The sequence below is a fragment of the Erythrolamprus reginae genome, chromosome Z, assembly GCF_031021105.1.
Source record: "Erythrolamprus reginae isolate rEryReg1 chromosome Z, rEryReg1.hap1, whole genome shotgun sequence".
Taxonomy (NCBI): domain Eukaryota; kingdom Metazoa; phylum Chordata; class Lepidosauria; order Squamata; family Dipsadidae; genus Erythrolamprus; species Erythrolamprus reginae.
In genome coordinates this window covers 143,186,893-143,209,885 of record NC_091963.1, presented here as the reverse complement: position 1 = coordinate 143,209,885, position 22,993 = coordinate 143,186,893, and the positions used below count along the sequence as shown (strand labels likewise).

At 44.5% G+C, this 22,993-nt stretch overlaps 1 protein-coding gene across 1 annotated transcript in view; it reads right to left on the bottom strand.

Moving 5' to 3' along the window:
- LOC139154428 (uncharacterized) overlaps positions 1–22,993 on the bottom strand; it is a 39,636-nt gene that overhangs the window by 14,262 nt on the left and 2,381 nt on the right. Inside the window, exons 2-13 of the mRNA XM_070729021.1 lie at positions 22,807–22,862; positions 20,534–20,626; positions 18,652–18,779; positions 16,538–16,681; positions 15,404–15,478; positions 13,235–13,405; positions 10,060–10,156; positions 8,247–8,470; positions 7,153–7,306; positions 4,781–4,989; positions 3,220–3,337; positions 1,145–1,350 (exon numbers count right to left, since the gene is read on the bottom strand). Of these exons, the coding sequence (XP_070585122.1) occupies positions 1,145–1,350; positions 3,220–3,337; positions 4,781–4,989; positions 7,153–7,306; positions 8,247–8,470; positions 10,060–10,156; positions 13,235–13,405; positions 15,404–15,478; positions 16,538–16,681; positions 18,652–18,779; positions 20,534–20,626; positions 22,807–22,862 (1,675 nt within the window). The remainder of the gene's footprint in view (positions 1–1,144; positions 1,351–3,219; positions 3,338–4,780; positions 4,990–7,152; positions 7,307–8,246; positions 8,471–10,059; positions 10,157–13,234; positions 13,406–15,403; positions 15,479–16,537; positions 16,682–18,651; positions 18,780–20,533; positions 20,627–22,806; positions 22,863–22,993) is intronic.

Below are 22,993 nucleotides of genomic sequence, written 5' to 3'. Positions count from 1 at the left end.
GAAAGCTAGATAATACGTAGATGATAGTTAGCTAATTGAATGATAGATAGATAGATAGATAGATAGATAGATAGATAGATAGATAGATAGATAGATAGAAAGAAAGAATCTACCAGGTTCTATAGAGAAAGATAAAAATGTTACATAAATATAAGAAAACATAAATGTTAACATGTGGATCACAAACTCCGCAATATATTACAATATAACACTACAATATAAATATTTTGCTGTCCTCACAAAATATTAAGAAATAGTGTATGATTATCTTTCATCTGTTTATCTTTTACTTCATATACAGCAAAGGCTTAGTTAGAAATGATAGCTGGCTACAGTCACGCTCTCCATCCAAAATAATTACTTTAGCAGGATTTTTATACGTTCTTCATTGGATTTTATGTACCATAAATCAAATAGTTCAGGTCCTAGAGGTGTTTTGGACAGTCTTCAACCTATAGTTATTATTTACAGTTATCTAATGTGAGCTAAGAAGGCTAAGTGGGCCTTCTCCGGGTCCCGTCAACTAAACAATGTGGGTTGGCGGGCCCCAGGGGAAGAGCCTTCTCTGTGGCGGCCCCGACTCTCTGTAACCAACTCCCCCCAGAGATTAGAACTGCCCCTACTCTCCCTGCCTTCCGTAAACTCCTTAAAACCCACCTTTGCCGTCAGGCATGGGGGAACTGAAACACCTCCCCCGGGCATGTACAATTTATGCATGTTATGTTTGTGTGTGTGCTTGTTAGTAAATGGGGTTCTTTTAAAACTTTTAAAAATATTTTAAATTTATTTGGATTTGTTACGATTTGTTATATTTTGCTGTGAGCCGCCCCGAGTCCGCGGAGAGGGGCGGCATACAAATCTAAATAATTAATTAATAATTAATTAATAATAAATAATACATCAAGTCTCTTTCCTTGAAAACTATCATCTACATCAGAGGTCTCCAACCTTGTCAGCTTTAAGATTTATGGACTTAAACTCCCAGAATTGCTGGTTGAGGAATTCTGGGAGTTGGAAGTCCACAAATCATAAAGTTGCCAAGGCTGGAGACCCCTGATCTTACAGGATCCAATGTCTTTGCTGTAGCCTTCCTTCACAATCTACTTGTCCTCAAGACCACTTCCTTTAACTATTTCCAACACACCTCGTATATCAAGCCAGTAGCCAAAAATGGCACTGACAGGTTGAAGTAGCTGCCATCATCTTCAACGGCGTAGTTCTGCAATAATGCAAGTTCGTTTGTCAGCTTAAAGTCAGCCACATAAGGAATCCAGTAGCGGTCCAGATTCCCGCGCCGCATCGCCATGCCAATCTGTCCTCGTTCGCAGAAGCCCTCAATCCGTGGAAGAACTGGACAACAGGAGCAAATGAGACGCAAGAAGGAATATTTTAGATAATGTTTTATATAATGTTTTAGTCTCTGATAATGTTCGACTTCTTTTATTGCTTTGTATCTATTAATATTGTATTTTTATTGTTCTTGTAAACTGTTCTGAGTCCTTTGGGATTGGGGGGGCATAGAAGTTGAATAAATCAATATAGAAAGGTTGAAGATTTTATTTGATTTCAGGATTGACGGACTGACTGATTGATTGATTGATTGATTTTTGGCTTTGGTGAAAAGTGCAGGGTGGTCTAGTTCCCATACTGGGGTGGCTTCCTCCCAGTTTGGACCTGATAGCCCAAACCATTAGTAAACCCGCTGGTCACGTGCCGATCTGTGCGTGCCACCATCTTTTTTTCGTAATTTTCAGTGATTTTTTTTCTGTGTTTGGATGGCTTCTCCTCATTCTGTGCTGTAAAAAAAAGTGCTCCTGCCCTCACGTAGGTTAATACCACCCTTTATTTCTTTGCCCGAAACACAGCTAAGCAGCTCCTCAACTTTGTTTCAGGCTGAAACCACGAAATGCTGCAATACAAACAGGTGGCGAAGGTAAATGGAACCCGCCTCTGGTCCCATAAGACAGGGATATCCAAATTTGGCAACTTTAAGGCTCAGGGACTTCAACACCCAGAATTCCCCAGCCAGCTAAGATTGGCTGGGGAATTCTGGGAGTTGAAGCCCATAAGTTTGGAAAAGGTGCAAAAAAGGGCAACAAGTATGATCAAGGAAACGGAGCACCTCCTTTATGAAACCAGGTTGCATAGCCTTGGTCTCTTCAGCCTTGAAAGATGGCGTTTAAGAGGTGACTTGATCGAAGTGTATAAAATCTTGCATTGGATAGAAAAGCTGGATAGAGAAAAAATATTTTCTCTATCACACAATGCTAGAACGAGGGGGCACTCCCTAAAGTTTATAGGTAAGAAAGCGAGAACAAATAAAGGGAAATATTTCTTTACCCAGAGGGTCATTGGTTTATTGAAATGGATGTCCAAATGCCATCTCTATGTTGGTTGAGGCAGGTAGGATTTCCTTGGGTACCATTTGTTGGGGGTCAAGGGAAAGGGAGGGTTTTGCCCTCTCTTTCTGCTTAAGATCCCAGAATGCTGGACTCGATGGGCTTTAGCCTGATTCAACATGGCTCTTCTTATGTTCTAAGTTTAAAGTTGCTTAAGTTTAGAGATGCCTAAAGGTTAGTTTCACTTTAGCAAGGTTTAACACAAGTATGTATGTATGTATTTAGATTTGCAAGCCGCCCTGACAGACTCAAGGTGGCGTACAACAATAAAATGAAATACAAAAATTAACAACCACAAAACAGCATACAATGGAAAAATTGAATAGAAAAGTTAAAACCCTCATATTTAAAAACATACAATCATACTACTGGAAGGAGCTGAATGTTATTGCTCAACAGCCCCAGGCCTTATGGCACAGCCATGTGTTTAAAGACTTTCGGAAGACCAGAAGGGTGGGGGTGGTGCGAATCTCTGGGGGGAGATGACTAGAGGACTGGAGCCACTACGGAGAAGGCTCTTCCCCGCGGTTCCACCAGCCAGCAGGACTGGAGAAGGCCAACTCTGTACAATCTGATCGGTCGCTGGGACATGTGTGGCATAAGATAGTCCTGTAAATATATTCAATATATAACAGTTAGAACTGGAAAAATCAGAAGACTTTCTTCTGAAACTATAGAGTGCCTCCTGCTGGCCTCGAGAATTCTGGGAGTTAGAAGTCCACACACAACTCATACATTGGGCCATCTCTCCCCACTCCTGATCTAATTGGATGTTGATCACTTTTAAGCACTTTGGATCAGTTGGTCCAAGCAGACTCACCTACATCAGCGACTTCGCATTCAACTACTCCAGGATGAGTAAATGACTTGCCCTTCGGGGGCAAGAAAAATGTATAATCAAGAGGCAAAGTGTATTTCCTCAAGTTGCCGTATAGATACTATAAGAGAAAAAAGGTATTTAGGCACACAAACTCATTGACCTTTATAGGGATTCCCCTTCTAGAAGCATTTTTAAGTGATCAATTCCAGCTGTTTCTCAGCCTGTGGCAACCCTCAAAGGAACCAGGTGACTTTGGCTGAAGGGATATAGGAAGTCCTCGACTTATGACCACGGTCGAGCCCAAAATTTCCATGGCTATAGGGCAGAGGTAGGCAAAGTTGGCTCTTCTATGTCACGTGGACTTCAACTCCCAGAATTCCTCAGCTAGCATAATTGGCTCAGGAATTCTGGGAATTGCAGTCCACAAGTCATAGAACAGCCAACTTTGCCTACCCCGGCAATTGGGGGACCATTGTTAAGTGAGTCCTGCCCCATTTTGCGACCTTTCTTGCCACCGTTGCTAAGCGAAGCACTGTCGTTAAATTAGTAACATGGTTGTTAAGTGAGCTTCCCCATTGACTTTGCTCACCAGAAGGTCACAAAAGTTGTTCACTTATCTTTAAAAACAAAGAACAAAAACAAAACCAAGGAACATGCTCTTATCTTCCACAAAAGGCAAGTGCAAACGTAACTTAGTAAGCTTAATGTTATCAACTCATGTGAGCAACAGGGACTAGTAGCTTGTCACAATCAAAGCTGCAGTTGTGGTTCGCCAGCGGCCTGCGGAACTGGCAGCAGAGTTGGACAGGGTGAGGCTGAGTAGAACACATGGGCCAGTGCTGAAGTCTGGAAAAGGCTCTCTGTTGATAGGCAAAGTTGGCTCCTTTATGATTTGTGGACTTCAACTCCCAGAATTCCCGCACCAATCATGCTAGCTCAGCAATTCTGGGAGTTGATGTCCACATGTCATAGGAGAGCCAACTTTACCTGCCCCTGGGGCCCCAGGCCATCTGGGAGTTCTGTGCTGACTCCAGATCCCCCAGGGACTCTAAGAGAAACAGGGGGACCCTATTCCCAATGCGAGCATGCACAGAGCTGCTGCAAGGCAATAACAGTTGAGGAGGAAAAGGGCTACTCGGGAGTAAGGCTTGGAGATGATTGATCCCTCCCATAGGACATAAAAGTGGAGCAAACAGATGTGCTCCTTGCAGGAAGCAACTTGGTTCAATTCTGGTCGGTGAAACTCAGCAGTTCCATTTCGACTCTCCTTGCCAATTAGGTCTTTGGCAGTGTAGAGAGGTAAAGGTTGGTATTTATCAGCCTGCTTCCGAAAGACTACGGCAGATTTCCGTCGGACTAATTAACACAGTTTGGGAGTTATTATGGCTGGGAATGAACAGAATTCACAGCCCTTGAAATAAAAATTCACAGCCCTTTTTTTTAAGGACTACATTTGCGTTTTATGTTTTATCAGGAAGCCTAGGTCAGAACAGCTGTAAATGTCGGGCACTTGGGTGAAAGCTCTCCCTTGGACCTTGCCATGCAATTTCCCCCTTCTTACCTTCTGTTCCACCAGAGGGTTGGAGAAAGGAACTTTGAGAATGAAAACTCGAGTGTGGCTGGTGTCAGAGACTTCCTCTAGGGTGCAGCCATGCGCCCTGATTTCCGATGGCATTAAGAGTTTGCCGCCTATGGCAATGGCAGTCAGCTGCACATCGGCACGGAAGCTCCCTATGGTGACATCGAAGTAGCCTCTCTCTGGAATTGTGTCTAAGGAAAAAAAGATGTTTCAGAGCTAGGGTGGTGCAGTGGTTAGAGGGCAGTACTGCAGGCTAGTTCTGTTGACTGCCGGCTGCCAGCAGTTTGGCAGCTCAAATCTCAACCAGGCTCAAGGTAGACTCATCCTTCCATCCTTCCGAAGTGGGTAAAATGAGGGTCTAGATAGTTGGGTAGGGGGGGCAATAGGCTGATTCTGTAGGACAATTTAATGAACTCAATCTGTATAGTCTGGAGGACAGAAGAAAAAGGGGGGACATGATTGAAACATTTAAATATAAGGTTCAGGAGGGAAGTGTTTTTAATAGGAAAGTGAACACAAGAACAAGGGGACACAATCTGAAGTTAGTTGGGGGAATGATCAAAGGCAACATGAGAAAATATTATTTTACTGAAAGAGTAGTAGATCCTTGGAACAAACTTCCAGCAGACGTGGTTGGTAAATCCACAGTAACTGAATTTAAACATGCCTGGAATAAACATATATCCATTGTAAGATAAAATACAGGAAATAGTATAAGGGCAGACTAGATGGACCATGAGGTCTTTTTCTGCCGTCAGTCTTCTATGTTTCTATGTTTCTATGTAGTTGGGGTAATTGTATCCCTGAAATTTCATCCTATAGAAGTGTCTGCAGAAAAATTGTAAATGCAGGTAATTCTCGACTTACAGCCACAAATGAACCCAAAATTTCCATTGCTACAATTTATATAGTAGATAATGCATATTTTTGTGTGCCTGGTGCACCAGTTGCGGCCCTATCTGGACCGGGACTCATTGCTCACAGTCACTCATGCCCTCATCACCTCGAGGTTCGACTACTGTAATGCTCTCTACATGGGGCTACCTTTGAAAAGTGTTCGGAAACTTCAGATCGTGCAGAATGCAGCTGCGAGAGCAGTCATGGGCTTACCCAGGTATGCCCATGTTTCACCATCACTCCGCAGTCTGCATTGGCTGCCGATCAGTTTCCGGTCACAATTCAAAGTGTTGGTTATGACCTTTAAAGCCCTTCATGGCACTGGACCAGAATATCTCCGAGACCGCCTTCTGCCGCACGAATCCCAGCGACCGATGCGGTCCCACAGAGTGGGCCTCCTCCGGGTCCCGTCAACTAAACAATGCCGGTTGGCGGGCCCCAGGGGGAGAGCCTTCTCTGTGGCGGCACCGGCCCTCTGGAACCAACTCCCCCCGGAGATCAGAACTGCCCCTACTCTTCCTGCCTTCCGTAAACTCCTCAAAACCCACCTTTGCCGTCAGGCATGGGGAAACTAAATATCTCCCCCTGGGCACGTTGAAGTTATATATGGTATGCCTGTATGTGTGTATGTTAGTATTGGGGATTCTCTTAAACTTATAATATTTTAATTAATTGGATTGTATTGGATTGTTTTTCACTTGTTGTGAGCCGCCCCGAGTCTTCGGAGAGGGGCGGCATACAAATCCAAATAATAAATAAATAAATAAATAAATAAATAAATATGCAATGTACACAAATGGCATAGATACATAGAATTGAGTAGTATATTTTGGATGTTCAGTAATAGTAAATAGATATGGAAATTGTATCTCTTTGAAGCAAGTAGAGGCCAGGCACCCTAACCCTAACCCTTGACGTGAGTGACATCAAGTTGCCCACCTATAAGCCAGTCACATGACTTTTAAGCCACCCCCCAGTCACATGATCATCAAGCTACTTCCGCTTGGTCACATGGCCAGCAAGCCACACCCACAAAATAAGCCATGCCCACAGCATGATAGTAAACATTTTTGCAGCCCTTCACTGAAGAGGAGGAACAGCTGGGTCCATTTCCTGATATGTGGATGTGCAGACAGCAGAGAAGAGGAGAGCAGTGGAAATCTATGGGCTGGTCCTTGGGACGGAAGAGCTACTGCTGCTAGTGAAGCCCCACCCTAGCTCTGGAGATAAAAGGCAGGGGGTGGAGGTGAATAGGTGTGGCAAACAACTGCCAGACAGACTTGTTAGCTTGCTGTAAGAGATAAACTTTTTCCCGGCGCTCCTAATAAAGGAATCATTGCTTCAACTACAGATAGTTTGTCGTGTTTGTATCAGAGTTGGGTCAAAAGACTTGTTCTCCTGAGTGAAGAGGCCTCTGTCTCCTCTCTAGGAAAAGCCAGGTGCGATACAAAACTTACTGTCAGTGAGCAGCGGTATCTGAGGGGCAAAGGGGGTGCGGATAGACTTGAAGATCCGGTGACAGGTCTGGTCACTTTCATCTCCTCGCCATCTGCGGTCCAGAAGGAGTCTGATGATATACCTGGTGTTGTAACGATTGTCGATCACGTCACTCTGGAAAGAAACAGATCAATGTCATCCATTGTGAGCCTCTAATCTGAAAGCCTGTGGAGATTCTCGGCCATCCAGATGATGGTTGTCCCAAAGGTGCTTCTTCTAAAGGCAACTGGACTTTGTTTTTCCTTGAAGCTCCAAGAGGTTTGCTCCTTCCTTCCTTCCTTCCTTCCTTCCTTCCTTCCTTCCATCCATCCATCCATCCATCCATCCATCCATCCATCCATCCATCCATCCATCCATTTCCCTCCCTTTCCTTCCCTTCCCTTCCCCTTCTCTTCTGTTTCCTTTCCTTCCTTTCTCTCTCCCTCCCTTCCTTTCTTTTCCTTTCCTTCATTCCTCTCTCCTTTCCTTCCTCTCTCCTTTCCTTCCTTCCTTCCTCCCTTCCCTTCCCTCTTTCCTTGCTTGCTTGCTTCCTCTCTCCTTTTTTCCCTTTCCTTCCCTCCCTCCCTCCATTCTTTTCCTCCCCTTCCTTTCCCAACTTTTCCCTTCCTTCCTTTCCCTTCCCTTTTCTCTTTCCTTGCTTGTTTGCTTGCTTCCTCTCTCCTTCCCTTCTCTCCTTGCTTCCCTCCCTCCCTTCTTTCCCTCCCCTTCATTTCCCACCCTTTTCCTTCCTTCCATCCTTCCTCCCTCCCTCCCTTTCTTACTCCCCTCCCTTCCTTAGATTCTTAGATGAGAAGCTAAACAAAGTCCAGTTGTCTTTTGAAAAAAAAACGCCTTTTGGACATCTTATCCGAAAGGCTAGTGTCCATCTAATGATGGGCTACCAAAAATTTTACTACCACACTGTGGCCGTGGCTTATGCATTTTGTTTCAACCTCTTTCAGTGCAAATTGGGTGCTCTGGGGTGAAGCTCCAAATTTTGCTACCAGTACTGTACCCGCAGAAGCCCATCCCTGTGTCCATCCCCAGAGAAAGAACCTCTGCACCCAGCACTGACCTCAATGATTCCTCCCGCAGCTCCAATCGGTACAGTGATGCTGATGAAGTGCATGTCGGTCAGAAAGATGTAGCCATTCCGCACAACCGTGGTCCTATCAATTCTGCGGCCATCCAGTCCCATCTCGATGGTTTCATCTTCAAACTGTTGGGGGAAGGCCACCAGAGATGGCATGATCCGTGGCGAGGTCCAGTGCAAAGCGTCAGCGGTGAAGGTGGGAGGGTCTGCAGGAGAAAGAAGCTGAATGTGTATGGGGTGGATAAGAAGACGATAGACTCTCGGGCGGTGGGAACAACACATCTGTAAGGAGGGGCAGGTGTTACAGGTGGTCTCTATAAAACCCTGCCAGGAAGAGCAACCTCTTCCGCTAGGCCTCGGATTGGAAAGGTGGGAGGGATCCTTTGCACGGTGTTTTGATTTGTCCGTATATTTTGGTTGCTCACTTCCTTTTTTAGAGTATATCGGAGTGTCAAACTCAAGGCCTGTGGACTGGATCTGCCCCGTAGGGTGCTTAAATCTGGCCCACGGGGCCAGCCTTGGAATATCAAGGAACCAACTTACCGTGCCTCTGCCACTGGGGGTGCCTCAGCCCATTTTCAGCCAGCAGAGTGCTGCAGGAGGCCATGGAGGGCATAAACAAGGTGAGAGGGAACACAAATGTCCCCCATGCGCCATTTTGGCCGGTAAAATGCTGCAGGAGGTATCCATCCCCTATTCTCCCCCCTGCTCCTTGCAGAAGGCATCCTCAAAGAAATTTAGTTTCACACCCCTGACCTTTTTTTAATTCTCTTAGCTTCTAAGTCATGAGAGATGGAGGGAGAGATGGAGGGAGGGAAGGAAAGAGGGAGGGAAGGAGAAAGTGATGGGAACAAATAGGAAAGAAAGAAAAGGGGGAGGAAGGCAAGGAAAAATTAAAGGAAAGAGATGGATGGAAAGAGAGGAATGGAGTGAGGGAGGGAAAGAAACGGAGAGGGATAGGAAGAAAAAAGAAGGAAGAAGAGAGGAAAGAAGGAAAAGTGGGAAGGAAGAGAGGGAAGGAAGGGAAAGAGGGAGGGAAATGAGAAATAGGAAGGAAAGAGATGATCCTAAGAGCTGGGAAAAAATTGAGAAAGAAGAAAGGGACGAGAGAGAATGAGGCAGCTGGATGAAGTCACTGAAGCAGTTGGGATGAGTTTAAATGAATTCCAGGGAATGGTAGAGGAAAGGAAGGCCTGGAGGAACTTTGTCCTTCGGGTCGCGATGGGTAGGACATGACTTCTCAAATAAAAGCAACAACGGAAGGAAGGAAGGAGAGAGGGAGGGAGAAAGGAAGGAAAGAAAGAAAGAAAAAAGGAAGGAAGGAAGGAAGGAGGTAGGATGGAAAGACAGGAAGGGAGGGAAACAGAGGGAGGGAAATGGGAAGAAAAAATAAAGAATAAAAGCAATACAAATAGAGGAAAGAATGAAAAGGAAGGAAGGAAGGAAAGAAGGAAGGAAGGAAGGACGAAGGGAGGGAGAGAAGAAGCAGGAGGAAGAGAAGAAGGAAAGAGAGAAGGTAGGATGGAAAGACAGGAAGGGAAGGAAATGGAGGGAGGGAAATGGGAAGAAAAAATAAGGAATAAAAGCAATACAAATAGTGGAAAGAATGAAAAGGAAGGAAGGAAGGAAGAAGGGAGGGATGATGAGAAAGAGGATGGAAGAAACATTAGAGAGGAAAAGAGGAAGGGAAAAAAGGCAGGAAAGCTCAACTACAATGCACAATTTAAAGATGAAAGCCCCATATTATCATCTATTAACTACCCTATCAAATCCACAAAGGAAGCAAGTGACTCACTGACAGGACAGGCCACAGCAGTATCCACCAGTATGATCATCCAGGCCTGTTTATAGAAGATCGTGGCTCGGGCTATTGCCACTTCCAAGCCCTGCACCTACAGTGGAAGGAACAGTCAAGAGGCAGCGTTTATCCTGGTGATAACTACTCACAATTCAAATTGGATGAGCTTTCACACCTTGTTGGAGGTTTTGCCCCATTTTACTACCTTTCTTTCCCCGCAGTTGTTAAGAGAATCCCCGCAGCTGTTCCATTAGTAACGCAGTCACTTGGTGGTGCTGCATCCCCTTAGACTTTTTTCTCAATGGAAGGTCACTTTGCAACCGTCACAGACAGGTGGGCAGCAGGCAGGACAGGGTGGAATGCAGAAGCAAAGACACACTGGGAGGCGCACGCATGCATGCAGGAGAACACGAACCACCTATGTGGCCAGGCACAGGGCAATTGATATGCTACTATGGTTTATGTATGGTTTGTTTGGGTTGTATAATTATTTTTTATAAGGGTTTTTAAAACTTTTTTAAATATTGGATTTGAACACTGTGTATTGTTTGTTGTGAGCCGCCCCAAGTCTTCGGAGAGAGGTGGCATACAAATCTAATAAATTATGATGATGATGATGATGATGATGATGATGATGATGTCAATACAACACAGCAAACAAGATCACTATGCTGGATTTCGTATTTCATCACCAGTCGGGCGCTTCCCAAGCACCTAGGACTGCGTGATGTAGTGGCGAATTATGTTTGCCGATCCCAGTAAAGCGGCCTTTTGCAATTGACAGATGAAGATTTTGTCAATTTCGATGGTTTTCAAATGTCCGCTGAGATCCTTTGGCACTGCGCCCAGCGTGCCAAGTACCACTGGGACCACTTTCACTGGCTTATGCCAGAGTCGTTGCAGCTCGATTTTTAGATCTTCGTATTTCACTAATTTCTCTAGCTGCTTATTATTATTATTATTATTATTATTATTATTATTATTATTATTATTATTATCATCATTATTATTAGCTGCGTGCACAGTGCAACTTTTGCTACCAGTGCTTCGTCCTCAACCCTACCAGTAGCAACTCATACTGTGGATACTACAACCTGTATGCCTCTTAATCGCTGGAAGATTTTTAAGATTTAATTGGATTACTATGCCGCCCTTCTCCGAGGACTCGGGGAGGCTCACAGCATGCACAGAAAAAAACAGGAAACAGTTAACAACAATCCAATTAATAATACATTAAAAACAATCTTTAAAATTCTAATTTAACAAAAAACTATCAATACCATTCATTCAACAATCAAACTAAAACATTCATTGGTCAGGGGGGAAGATCTACGGAACCCCAGGCCTGGTGGCAAAGATGAGTTTTTAAACTCTATTGGAAGGCGATGAGGGTGGGGGCAGTATGAATCTCCAGGAGGAGCTGCTTCCAGAGGGCCGGGGCCCCCACAGAGAAGGCTCTTCCCCTAGGTCCCACCAGTGGGACCTCATCGGAAGCCTAACCTATGGTCAACTGAAACATGATTTGATCCCAGAATACTCTGAATCATAAACTAACCATGTTACTTTTGTGCAGAGATGAACCAGCTGCCTCTATGCTTTAACTCTGGGATGTCAAACTCAAGGCCCGCCCGCACCAGATTTGGCCTGCGGGCCACTTGGATCTGACCTACAGGGCTACCCTGGAAATATTTATTCATTGGAGTGATATGCCGCCCCTCTCCGTGGACTTGGAGCGAAGGACTGGGCCACGGTGCCTCTGCCAGTAAAAACGGAGTTTAGGAGGGACACACACAGACTTCCCAAGCTTGTTTTGGCTGGTAGAGGGCTGCAGGAGGACTGCCCCAGCCGCACCTGGGCCACTACAAGTGCCCCCCCTCCCGCACACAAATTACGTCAAACTGACCATACCCATCCTGGTCCTGCCCGTCCACACCCCCCCCCCAAGCCAAACACTGATGCAGTGCTCAATGAAATAAGAGGTTGACCACCCTTGCCTTCTCTGTTGTGTGAACCAAATCAGAGTCCCTTTTGCAAACTTCTCAAGCTTTTAGAAACATAGAAGATTGATGACAGAAAAAGACCTCATGGTCCATCTAGTCTGCATTTATACTAGCCACTCCGAGTCTATGGAGAGGGGCGGCATACAAATCTAATATATTATTATTATTATTATTATTATTATTATTATTATTATTATTATTATTATATAGAAACATAGAAGACTGACAGCAGAAAAAGACCTCATGGTCCATCTAGTCTGCCCTTATACTATTTCCTGTATTTTATCTTAGGATGGATCTATGTTTATCCCAGGCATGGTTAAATTCAGTTACTGTGGATTTACCAACCACGTCTGCCGGAAGTTTGTTCCAAGGATCTACTACTCTTTCAGTAAAATAATATTTTCTCATGTTGCTTTTGATCTTTCCCCCAACTAACTTCAGATTGTGTCCCCTTGTTCTTATGTTCACTTTCCTATTAACAACACTTCCCTCCTGAACCTGAATAATAATAATTATTATTATTATTTCCTGCATTTTATCTTAGGATGGATATATGTTTATCCCAGGCTTGTTTTAATTCAGTTACTGCGGATTTACCAACCACGTCTGCTGGAAGTTTGCTCCAAGCATCTACTACTACTCTTATTTAACCCTTCAACATATTAACATGTCCCCCCTTTCCCTTCTGTCCTCCAGACTATACAGTTCATTAAGTCTTTCCTGATAGGTTTTATGCTTAAGACCTTCCACCATGCCCGTCTTTGGACCCGTTCAAATTTTATTAATATCTTTTTGTAGGTGAGGTCTCCAGAACAAAAAGCATTTTTCGCAAATTACTTAAGACCCACCTTTGTCGCCAGGCATGGGGGAGTTAAGTTATCCTTTCCCCCTAGGCTATTACAAGTTATGCATGGTATGTTTGTGTGTATGTTTGGTTTTTTTATAATAAGGATTTTTTAGTTGTTTTTATTAATTGGATTGTTCATGTTGTTTTACCACTGTTGTTAGTCGCCCCGAGTCTGTGGAGAGGGGCGGCATACAAGTCCAATAAATAATAATAAAATAATAATAATAATTTTCAAAACACTGCTTAGCTTTTCTCTCTCAGCCGCATCTCTGCCACTAGATCTGGAGTTCTGAATCTTAATCGACGTTAGTCCTTCACTTACCATAGCCACTTCGGTCTGCTGGGTGCTGTAAGGGGTACGGAACAGGACACGGGTGGCTGTCGTATTGAAACCGTAGCCCAAGTCGTAAGCTTCGGTAGCCATCATCTTTTGAGTGGAGCCATTTTGGAAATGGAAAATTACTTGCCAGACTTGGTTCACAGCCCCTTGGGCCTGCGGGGAGAAACCCAGGTGAGAATGAGGGAAGAAAGGAAAGAAATGTTCAGAGATCTGGGTCCTGCTTGAGGCTTAAACAGTATTTATGAAGAAAGTGCGGTTCTCGGTGTTTTAACGAAGCTGCAATATTGGGAGAATTGTGTCACAATATCTGGAGAATTGAAGTAACATGGTTTGTTCATCAAATCCTAAAGAAGTATAATTGCCACCTTCCCAAATTTCCCACTCGACCCATTGCTGCAATTTCTGGAAGCTGGACTTCTCACACCTGGAGGATCTTGGTGTCTACTTCAGTGTTCCTCAACTTTGAAAACCTGAAGGCGTGTGGACTTCAATTCCCAGAATTCCCCAGCCAGTATCAATTTCACCAAAGAAGAGTACAGTGGTACCTCATGATATGAACCCCTCGTCTTACGAACAACCCGAGATATGAACCCGGGGTTCAGAATTTTTTTGTGTCCTCTTACGAACTTTTTCCTTCTTACGAACACGCCACTGCTGCCGCCTCTGAGAAGCCCCGCCGCCCGGCTGTCACCTTTTGAAACAGCCGGGGGGCTTCCCAGCATCCTCCTGAACCCGAACGCCAAACCCGAACTTCCGGGTTTGGCGTTCGGGAGGCCCCTGAGAAGCCCCCGGCTGTTTCAAAAGGTGACAGCCGGGCGGCGGGGCTTCTCAGCAGAAGTTCGGGTTCGGGAGGCCGCTTTGGGTTTTTGCCTGGAGGGAGGCAGGAGGTCTGGCCTGACACCCCCCACCCCAGCGCTTCACCTTCCCCCCCAGCCACAAACCCAAAGGTCCCCACCACAGCACCCGCTGCAGGAGACTTAGCCTCCTGATCCTCCCCGCCCCTCACCCGTGGCCTCCCGAGCGCTTTTGCCTGATGGGAAGCGAAGCGCTGGAGTGGGGAGTGTCCTGACAGTGCTTTGCCTCCCGCCGGGCAAGAGCGCTCTTCTACCGGCCATGGGCGAGGGGCGGGGGCAAGGGGCGGGGTTAAGCCTCCTTCGGCGGCTGGGAGGGCAGGTGAAGCGCCGGACCGCCTGCCTTTCCCCCAGCCACATTCACCTTCCTCCACCGCCAGCGGCATCCAGCTCCTCCTCTTCTCGCTTCTTTACAAGATGACAGCTGGGCGGTGGCACGGAGGCTGGAGGTGGCGGGTGTGTGTGGAAGAAGTCCGCAGGAGAACGGGGGGGAGCTGCGGTGCCTAGACACCTGCCTGCAGCAAACGCACCCCACAACATCACCTTTGCCCCCAGAGGAAAGACCCCAGCCCACGCCTGCTGCTTGCTCTCCTGGGGGCCCCCCGCAAAATCACTTTCGGGAGCTTCCCAGCCAGGTCCCTTCCACGGGGCAGTGGCCGTGGCTCCCCCCAGTTCTCCCACGGACCTCTTCCACACACACCCGCTACCCCCAGCCTCCGCGCCGCCGCCCGGCTGTCATTTTGTAGAGAAGCGAGAAGAGGAGGAGGAGCTGGATGCTGGTGGTGGTGGAGGAAGGCGAATGCGGCCCGGAGGCTGGGAGGGAGGCGGAATACGGGAGGAGGAGGGATGCAGCATCCACGCTTTTCTTTCGGCGGAGGAGCTAAGTGGCCAGAGAAAGGGATCAATGTAAAAGCGCCGCTGGGCTGGGAACGTCTTTGGCCAATTAGCTCCTCCAAAAGAAAAGCGTGGAGGCTGCGTCCCTCCTCCTCCCGTATTCCGCCTCCCTCCCAGCCTCCGGGCCGAATTCGCCTTCCTCCGCCACCACCAACATTTTGATCAAAATAAACCAATGACCATCATTTTTTTCAATTCAATTTTCATTTCATTGTGTGCAGAAATATTCAGACTACCTTCCAAGTGAAAAACGTTTTCAAATTGACCAAACATAAGCACCTCAAATGAAGAATTTTCGGTCATGGGCAAATAGGCAAACCTTCCCTACCAAACTTTCCCCTATTCACTCACAAACATATTAAAAAGAATAATCCAACTCTACTCCCAATGTGTCCAGCATCCTTACCACAGGCACTGCTATCACCCAATCTTCGTTCAGGGCCTGATTTGCTAATCCTGGGACTGCCCGCCGGACAGAAACCTGGAATAGAAGTAACATTAGCAGCTGAATAACCATCTCTCCATCTCCCGAAGAATACAGAACAATAGAATTGAAAGGGACCTTGGTGCAGGGATGAAATTCAGCAGGTTCTGGAGAACCCGTAGCAGAAATTTTGAGTAGTTCGGAGAACTGGAAAATACCATTCCTGCCTGGCCCCAGAGTGGGGTGGGAAGGGAGATTTTGCAATATTCTTCCCCTGTCACGCCCACCAAGCCATGCCCCATACAGTAGTACCTCTAGATACGAGCTGCTCTACATGCGAGTATTTCAAGATACGAGCCACGAGGGGAGAGACATTTCTGTTCTAGTCCCAAGCTCAAATTCGGGATACGAGCCGAGCGTCCACTAGGTGGCGCAATAATCCTTGCTTTTGGTTATCTCGGAGGGGAAAAACAACGTCTAAAGTTATTTGTTCCAGATATGAGTTGCCTCGACATACAAGCTCCCTTCTGGAACGAATTATGCTCGTATCTAGGGGTACTACTGTACAGTGATACCTTGTCTTACAAACTTAATTGGTTCCGGGACGAGGTTCTTAAGGTGAAAAGTTTGTAAGACGAAACAATATTTCCCATAGGAATCAATGGAAAAGCGATTAATGCGTGCAAGCCCAAAATTCACCCCTTTTGCCAGCCGAAGCGCCCATATTTGCGCTGCTGGGATTCCCCTGAGGCTCAGAAGGTGAAAGAACCAATATGACAGCAAATGGGCATAGCCTCATGCTGTCTTCACAATGACTGACAGCCACAAGCCAACCGGGAGCATTTTATCCCTTGGGCATTTCCCTCCTACTTCTGTCTTTTTCTTCAGTGTACTCTGATGCTGTTCTGAGATTTACTTCACGATGTAGTAATGGGCCTATCTTGTTTGCTGTTATAGAGACCCAAAATATATTGATTCACATAAAACTACAAGTTCATGTCAGAAAATATATTTATTCATATCAAACTACCAGTTCGGGTCAGTTTCTTTGACACCATTCGGACACCGGCTGCTCAGTTCTCTGACAAATTGATAAACTATTCTTACTTTACTCACCTCCATGTAATTTTCCTCACAAACAATCTCCCGTGGGCTCCATGGGACATTGAGGGAACAATTCATGGACACTTCATAAGAGGCAGTTACGTTATCAAGGCCGGTCAATTCCACCTGGAGCTGGAGGCTGAAATCCTGGTCAAGCTGAGGAAAAGGATTTAAAGAATATTTGCTGTGAATAAAAAAGTCTCAACTGTGTCGAAGAACCCAGCTTTGGGAACAACCTTAGGCCTGAATGTCTGGACCTATCACTCGTTCTGATTTAGCATCTCCAGCTCCCATTATCTTGAGGACATTGGGGAAAATGAATTCTGGGGGTCCTTGGTGCTCTCGGAGCTTGGTAGTTGTTACACTGATGGTGTTACCTACTTTGGTAATGAAATATCTGCAGGAAGACTATTAAGCTCAGGGATGACCAGCAGTGAAATCTACTTATGGTTCCTTACCAGTTTGGAAGCACGCAATTTGCTTTTTCAACCTCTGCACGTGCATAATAATAATAATAATAATAATAATAATAATAATAATAATAATAATAATAATAATAATAATAATATTTATTAGATTTGTATGCCGCCCCTCTCCGAAGACTCACAACAATAATAAAACAATATTACAATGAAACAAATCTAATATTAAAAACATCTAAAACCTCATCATTTAAAACCATGCAGCACACGCATACCAAACATAAAATATAAAAGCCTGGGGGAGGTGTCTCAGTTCCCCCATGCCTGGTGATACGCATGGGTCTCAAGTAATTTGCGAAAGACAAGGAGGGTGGGGACAGTTCTAATCTCTGGGGGGAGTTGTTTCCAGAGGGCCGGGGTTGCCACAGAGAAAGCTCTTCCCCTGGGGCCTGCCAAACAACATTGTTTAGTCGATGAGACCCGGAGAAGGCCAAATCTGTGGGACCTTTTTGGCCACTGGGATTCGTGCGGTAGAAGGAAGTTCCGGAGGTATTCTGGTCCAATGCCATGTAGGGCTTTAAGGGTCATTACCAACACTTTGAATTGTGACCGGAAACTGATCAGCACCCAGTGCAAGCCGCGGAGTGTTGGTGAAATGTGGGCGAATCTGGGAAACCCGACGATAGAAGGCTTTCTATATGCAGAGGGTTAAAAAAAGAAAATGGCGCATCCAGGTGCGAGGGCTACCGCCATTAACAGTTTCCTAAACCATTGGCAGTTGCCGCTATTGGTATGCCCAAACCAGGCCGAACTGGTATGCCCAAACCAGGCCAAACTGGTATGCCCAAACCAGGCCGAACTGCTATGCCCAAACCAGGCCGAACTGCTATGCCCAAACCAGGCCGAACTGCTATGCCCAAACCAGGCCGAACTGCTATGCCCAAACCAGGCCGAACTGTTATGCCCAAACCAGGCCGAACTGCTATGCCCAAACCAGGCCGAACTGCTATGCCCAAACCAGGCCGAACATTTCACCCGGGGGGTGGGGGAGGGAACGCCATAAGTTTAACCCTGACTACAAATATTCTCTTCTAAAACATAACTTTCCCTTTAGATTCAAGTTCTAATATTTGGATAAGGGATTACAAGAAAAATTCAAAAGCTTTAAGCTGAATGGGAAATGAAACAGGACATCTGAGGTGGAGGCAAGGGGCTTTCTAAAACTTCTCCAGAACTTCAGAAATGCAATCAATCATATATCAAGTTAGATCTGAGAGCATTTTCAAGTGCTTGTGATTGTAATGACTTAGTAGTCCTCAACTTACAACCATAAAAGAGTCCAAAATTTCTATTGCGAAACGAGATGGTTGTTAAGTGAATTTTGCCCCATTTTACGACTTTTCTCACCACGGTTGTTAAGTGAATCACTGCAGTTAAGTTAGTAACATAGTGGTCAAGAGAATCCGGCTCCCCCCCCCCCCCCCATTGACTTTCTATGTCAGAAGCTTGCAAAAGGCGATCATATGACCCCGGGACACTACATTCCAACTGGTAACGAGTCCAAAAATCATTTTAAAAGAGAGAAAACAAGTCACATTAAAATACAAACTATGTTAGTTTACAAGTTACAAAATCCACGTCAAGTGCCCCTCACTACAGAATCTGGTTTAAAAACTTCAAGCAGGGCAGGGCATAAGTTCTTACCATATTGCGGACGGAGCAAGCCAGGAATGAGATACGGATTTCTGGGTTTCCATTGAGGTCAACGCCATGGGTGAGTCCACACTGGGTAGCGATGTTATCAGTTATAGAGATACGCTGCCCACGTTCATCTAGGAAAACAAAAGAAACAAATTTGTTATCCATGCCAGTTTGCAGCAGCATCTGCTCTTGAGGTTCATCATACCATAACAATAGGTATGAAAAGAAGGACCTGATAGCAGTGTTACAATATTTGAGGGGCTGCCACAAGGAGGAAGGGGTCACCCTATTCTCCAAAGCGCCTGGAAGTAGGACAAGAAGCAATGGATGGAAACTACCGTGTTTTTCGGTGTATAAGATGCACCGAAGTATAAAACGCACCTTAGTTTTGGGGAGGAAAATAGGGAAAAGAATCTGCTTACCAGGTATTTATCTGGCTAGCGTCCTTTGTCTGGTCAGCTGCAGCACATTATTTTATTCCCTAGTTAAGGGTTTTTTAAAAAAACTTTATTCTGAGAGAGTAACAATGAAAGAGCTTGCAAGCCAGTAAGAGCTCAGAACATCATTAGCACCTGGAAATAAACAGTCGGAGCAAGTAGAGCAATGGGAAAAAAATCTTCAAAGACTTAGGGTTTGGAAAACATTCTTCTTTGCAGAGAGAAATGATGAAAGAGCTTGCAAGCCAGTAAGATCTGGGAACATTGTTAGCACCTGGTTAGGGCTGGAAAGAAATATTCAGAGCAAGTAAAGCAATGGAAAAAACCCCCTACAAAGACAGAGTTTTGAAAACTTTCCTCACAAGGAGGAACAATGAAAGAACTTGCAAGCCGGTAAGAGCTGGGAACATCATTAGCACCTGGTTAGGGCTGGAAATAAACTTTTGGAGCAAGTTAGACCAATGGGGGGGGGGAACCTGCAAAGACTTAGGGCTTGGAAAACATTCTTGGCAGAGAGTAACAATGAAAGAGCTTTGTATAGTCTGGAGGACAGAAGGAAAAGGGGGAACATGATCGAAACATTTAAATATATTAAAGGGTTAAATAAGGTCCAGGAGGGAAGTGCTTTTAATAGGAAAATGAACACAAGAACAAGGGGACACAATCTGAAGTTAGTTGGGGGAAAGATCAAAAGCAACATGAGAAAATATTATTTGACTGAAAGAGTAGTAGATCCTTGGAACAAACTTCCAGCAGACGTGGTAGATAAATCCACAGTAACTGAATTTAAACATGCCTGGGATAAACATAGATCCATCCTACGATAAAATACAGAAAATAGTATAAGGGCAGACTAGATGGACCATGAGGTCTTTTTCTGCTGTCAGAGTTCTATTTTTCTATGTTTCTAGCTTACAAGGTAAGAGCTGAGAAGATAGTCAGCAGATAATAAGGGCTGAAGAAGAAAGCTACATTCAGAATACTATCAGCCTCTTTTAGGGAAGAAAAAAGGCGTGTCTTATATACTGAAAAGGTTTTAGAACTAATGTATAATGTATTATGTTTATTTTAGTTGACTCCAACTCAGGAACAAGGGAATGTGTCTTTGAGCAAGCACTAAATATTTCTGAGAATATTTGAGAAAGTTGTTGCATGGAATTTACTACCAAACTCTGTAGTATCATCACCTAACCCCCAAACCCTTAGACTATCCACTGTTCACCTCTCCCGATTCCTAAGAGGTCAGTAAGGGGCGTGCATAAGTGCACCAGAGTGCCTTCCGTCTCCTGTCCTAAAGTTTATCTTTTATTAGTATCATGTATATAAATATTATTATATCTTTTTATGTCACCAATATGTATTTGACAAAACAAACAAAGAAAAATTAAAAAAAGAAACTACCTAATACCATAGAGCAGAATTGAATTCTTACCAGCCCGTTTACTTACTAAATACACTGTAACTCCAAGAACTTTGACCCAATGCAGATTTGTCCAGCCATATCCAAAAGTAGCGTTCACGACATTCAGTTCGTATAGCTCCTTTCACAAAAGAGAATATTTTTTTCTAATAAGCCAACAAACAAAAATTTAACGAGACTTCCTTCCCTCCACCCCATCCCACCAGCCATTTGTGGCTTCCAGAAAACAGTTTTCTGGCTGCCTACTTAAAAACTCAGCTCTACTGATCACCTCTGGAAATTGTTGAGACTGGCTTCACACATTGCATTAAACCATAAGAGGATGTGTTAGGATTCAGGCTAGCTTGTGCTGTGAGCCAATGCCACAGGCAGCTCTGCGAAATTTGATTTCTCATTCTAATGATCTCATCTGGATTTTTATTTTTATTTTTGCAGTATTTCTCAATCATGACAACTTTAGGATGTGTGGACTTAAACTCCCAGAATTTCCCAGCCATCCATGCTGGCTGAGGAATTCTGGGAGTTAAAGTCCACATATGTTAAATTTGCCATAGATGAAAAACATTGGTTTAGATCAGTGTTTTTCAACCAGTGTGCCGTGGCACAATAGTGTGCCGCGAGACATAGTCAGGTGTACCGCGAAGCTCAGAGAGAGAAAGAAAGGAAGAGAGAGAAAGAAAGAAAGCAAGAGAGAGAGAGAGAGAGAAAGCAAGAGAGAAAGAGAACAAGAGAGAGAGAAAGAAAGCAAGAGAGAGAGAAAGAGAACAAGAAAAAGAAAGCAAGAGAGAGAGCAAGAGAGAGAAAGAAAGCAAGAGAGAGAGAGAAACAGGGAGGGAAGGAGAGAGAGAGAAAGACAAAGAGGGAAGTAGGGAGGGAGAGAGAGCAAAAAAGAGAGGAAGGAAGGAAGAGAAAGAAAGAGGGATGGAGAGAGAGAGAAAGAAAGAGGGAGAGAAAGAGGAAGGGAGAGAGAAATAATGCAAAAGGGAGGAAGAGAGAGAGAATTTTTTTGTCCAAACTTTTTTTAGCGCCCCCCCCCCACTCAATGTGCCCCAGGGTTTCGTAAATGTAAAAAATGTGCTGCGGCTCAAAAAAGGTTGAAAGTCACTGGTTTAGATTATACAGAATGGAATGGAATGGAATGGAATAGAATGAAATAGAACAGAACATAATAGAATAGAATAGGAGACGGAATGGAATGGAATAGAATGAGAGTAGAATAGAATAGAATAGAAAAGAATAGCTTTATTGTCACTTTAAATGTACACTAATTGACATATATCAAAAATGAAATTTCATTGCATACAGCTGTTAAAGAGTCAACACCTCCAATTTTACACTACATAAACATGACAAGACAAATACAAAATTATATACCTACATATATTATACGACACAGAGAAACAACATAGTTGTTTGATGCAAAAATATTTATGGCGAGAAAAACAATCTTGTGAGTTTACCAGATGGATGGCATAGGAAACATAACTGTTTTGAGGATCTAATAGTTCGACTAGAAATACTGTATTGTATTAACTAAAGTATGCACAAAAATTCAACAACTACTTCCTGTGTGTTACTTACATTTTCGCGAGTGATTTCTCTATGCTAGCCATTTCCTTGTACATCTATTTTTAACTGAAGATAGCCAGGCTAAACTTGAAAAATATGAGGCAATAACCATCACCGATTAGCAGAAAATTAATACAGAAGAGTGATTGGGTCCACAGTGGTACCTCTACTTAAGAACTTAATTTGTCCCATGACCAGGTTCTTAAGTAGAAAAGTTCTTAAGTAGAAGCAATTTTTCCCATAGGAATCAATGTAAAAGCAAATAACACGTGCAAACCCATTAGGAAAAATTAAAACCTCGGAATTTGGGTGGGAGGAGGAGGAGGAAGAAGAGAAGGAGGAAGAAGAGGAGGAGGACAGTCGCTGCCAAAGGAAGAAGGTAGGGTGAGGGGAATAAAAAAAAATCCAAAACTTTAAGGCTTAAAAAAAAGAAAAGAGGGACTCTGAGGTGGCGAGGAGGAGAATGCGCCTTCTATACACTGCGCCAGAGAGAGAAACACAGGCGGAATGGCAGGAAACAGGCCGGTCCTTCATGCTGCTCTCAAATTTCCTGGGAAATTTTTCTGGGCTGGGGCTCTTCAGAAGAGGCAAAAAAACATCTTGAACACCCGGTTCTTATCTAGAAAAGTTCTTAAGTAGAGGCATTCTTAGGTAGAGGTACCACTGTATTTGTATTTAAAACATAAAATCAGAAAATGTTTTTCACTACCCTTGCAGAGTCAACACACTTACCTGTGGGGAATGGCACGGACACTATAACCTGGCTCTCCAATACATAGAATAGGACACTATTGGAAAAACAGAGACAAAAAAAATATCAAAATTAGTTCTGCTTTGGATTGATGTTTAGCCACCATAATTTGTGTGTGATCTTCCCTGGCAAGGAAGAAACACCAACTAGAGTAGAAACAGTAAGAGG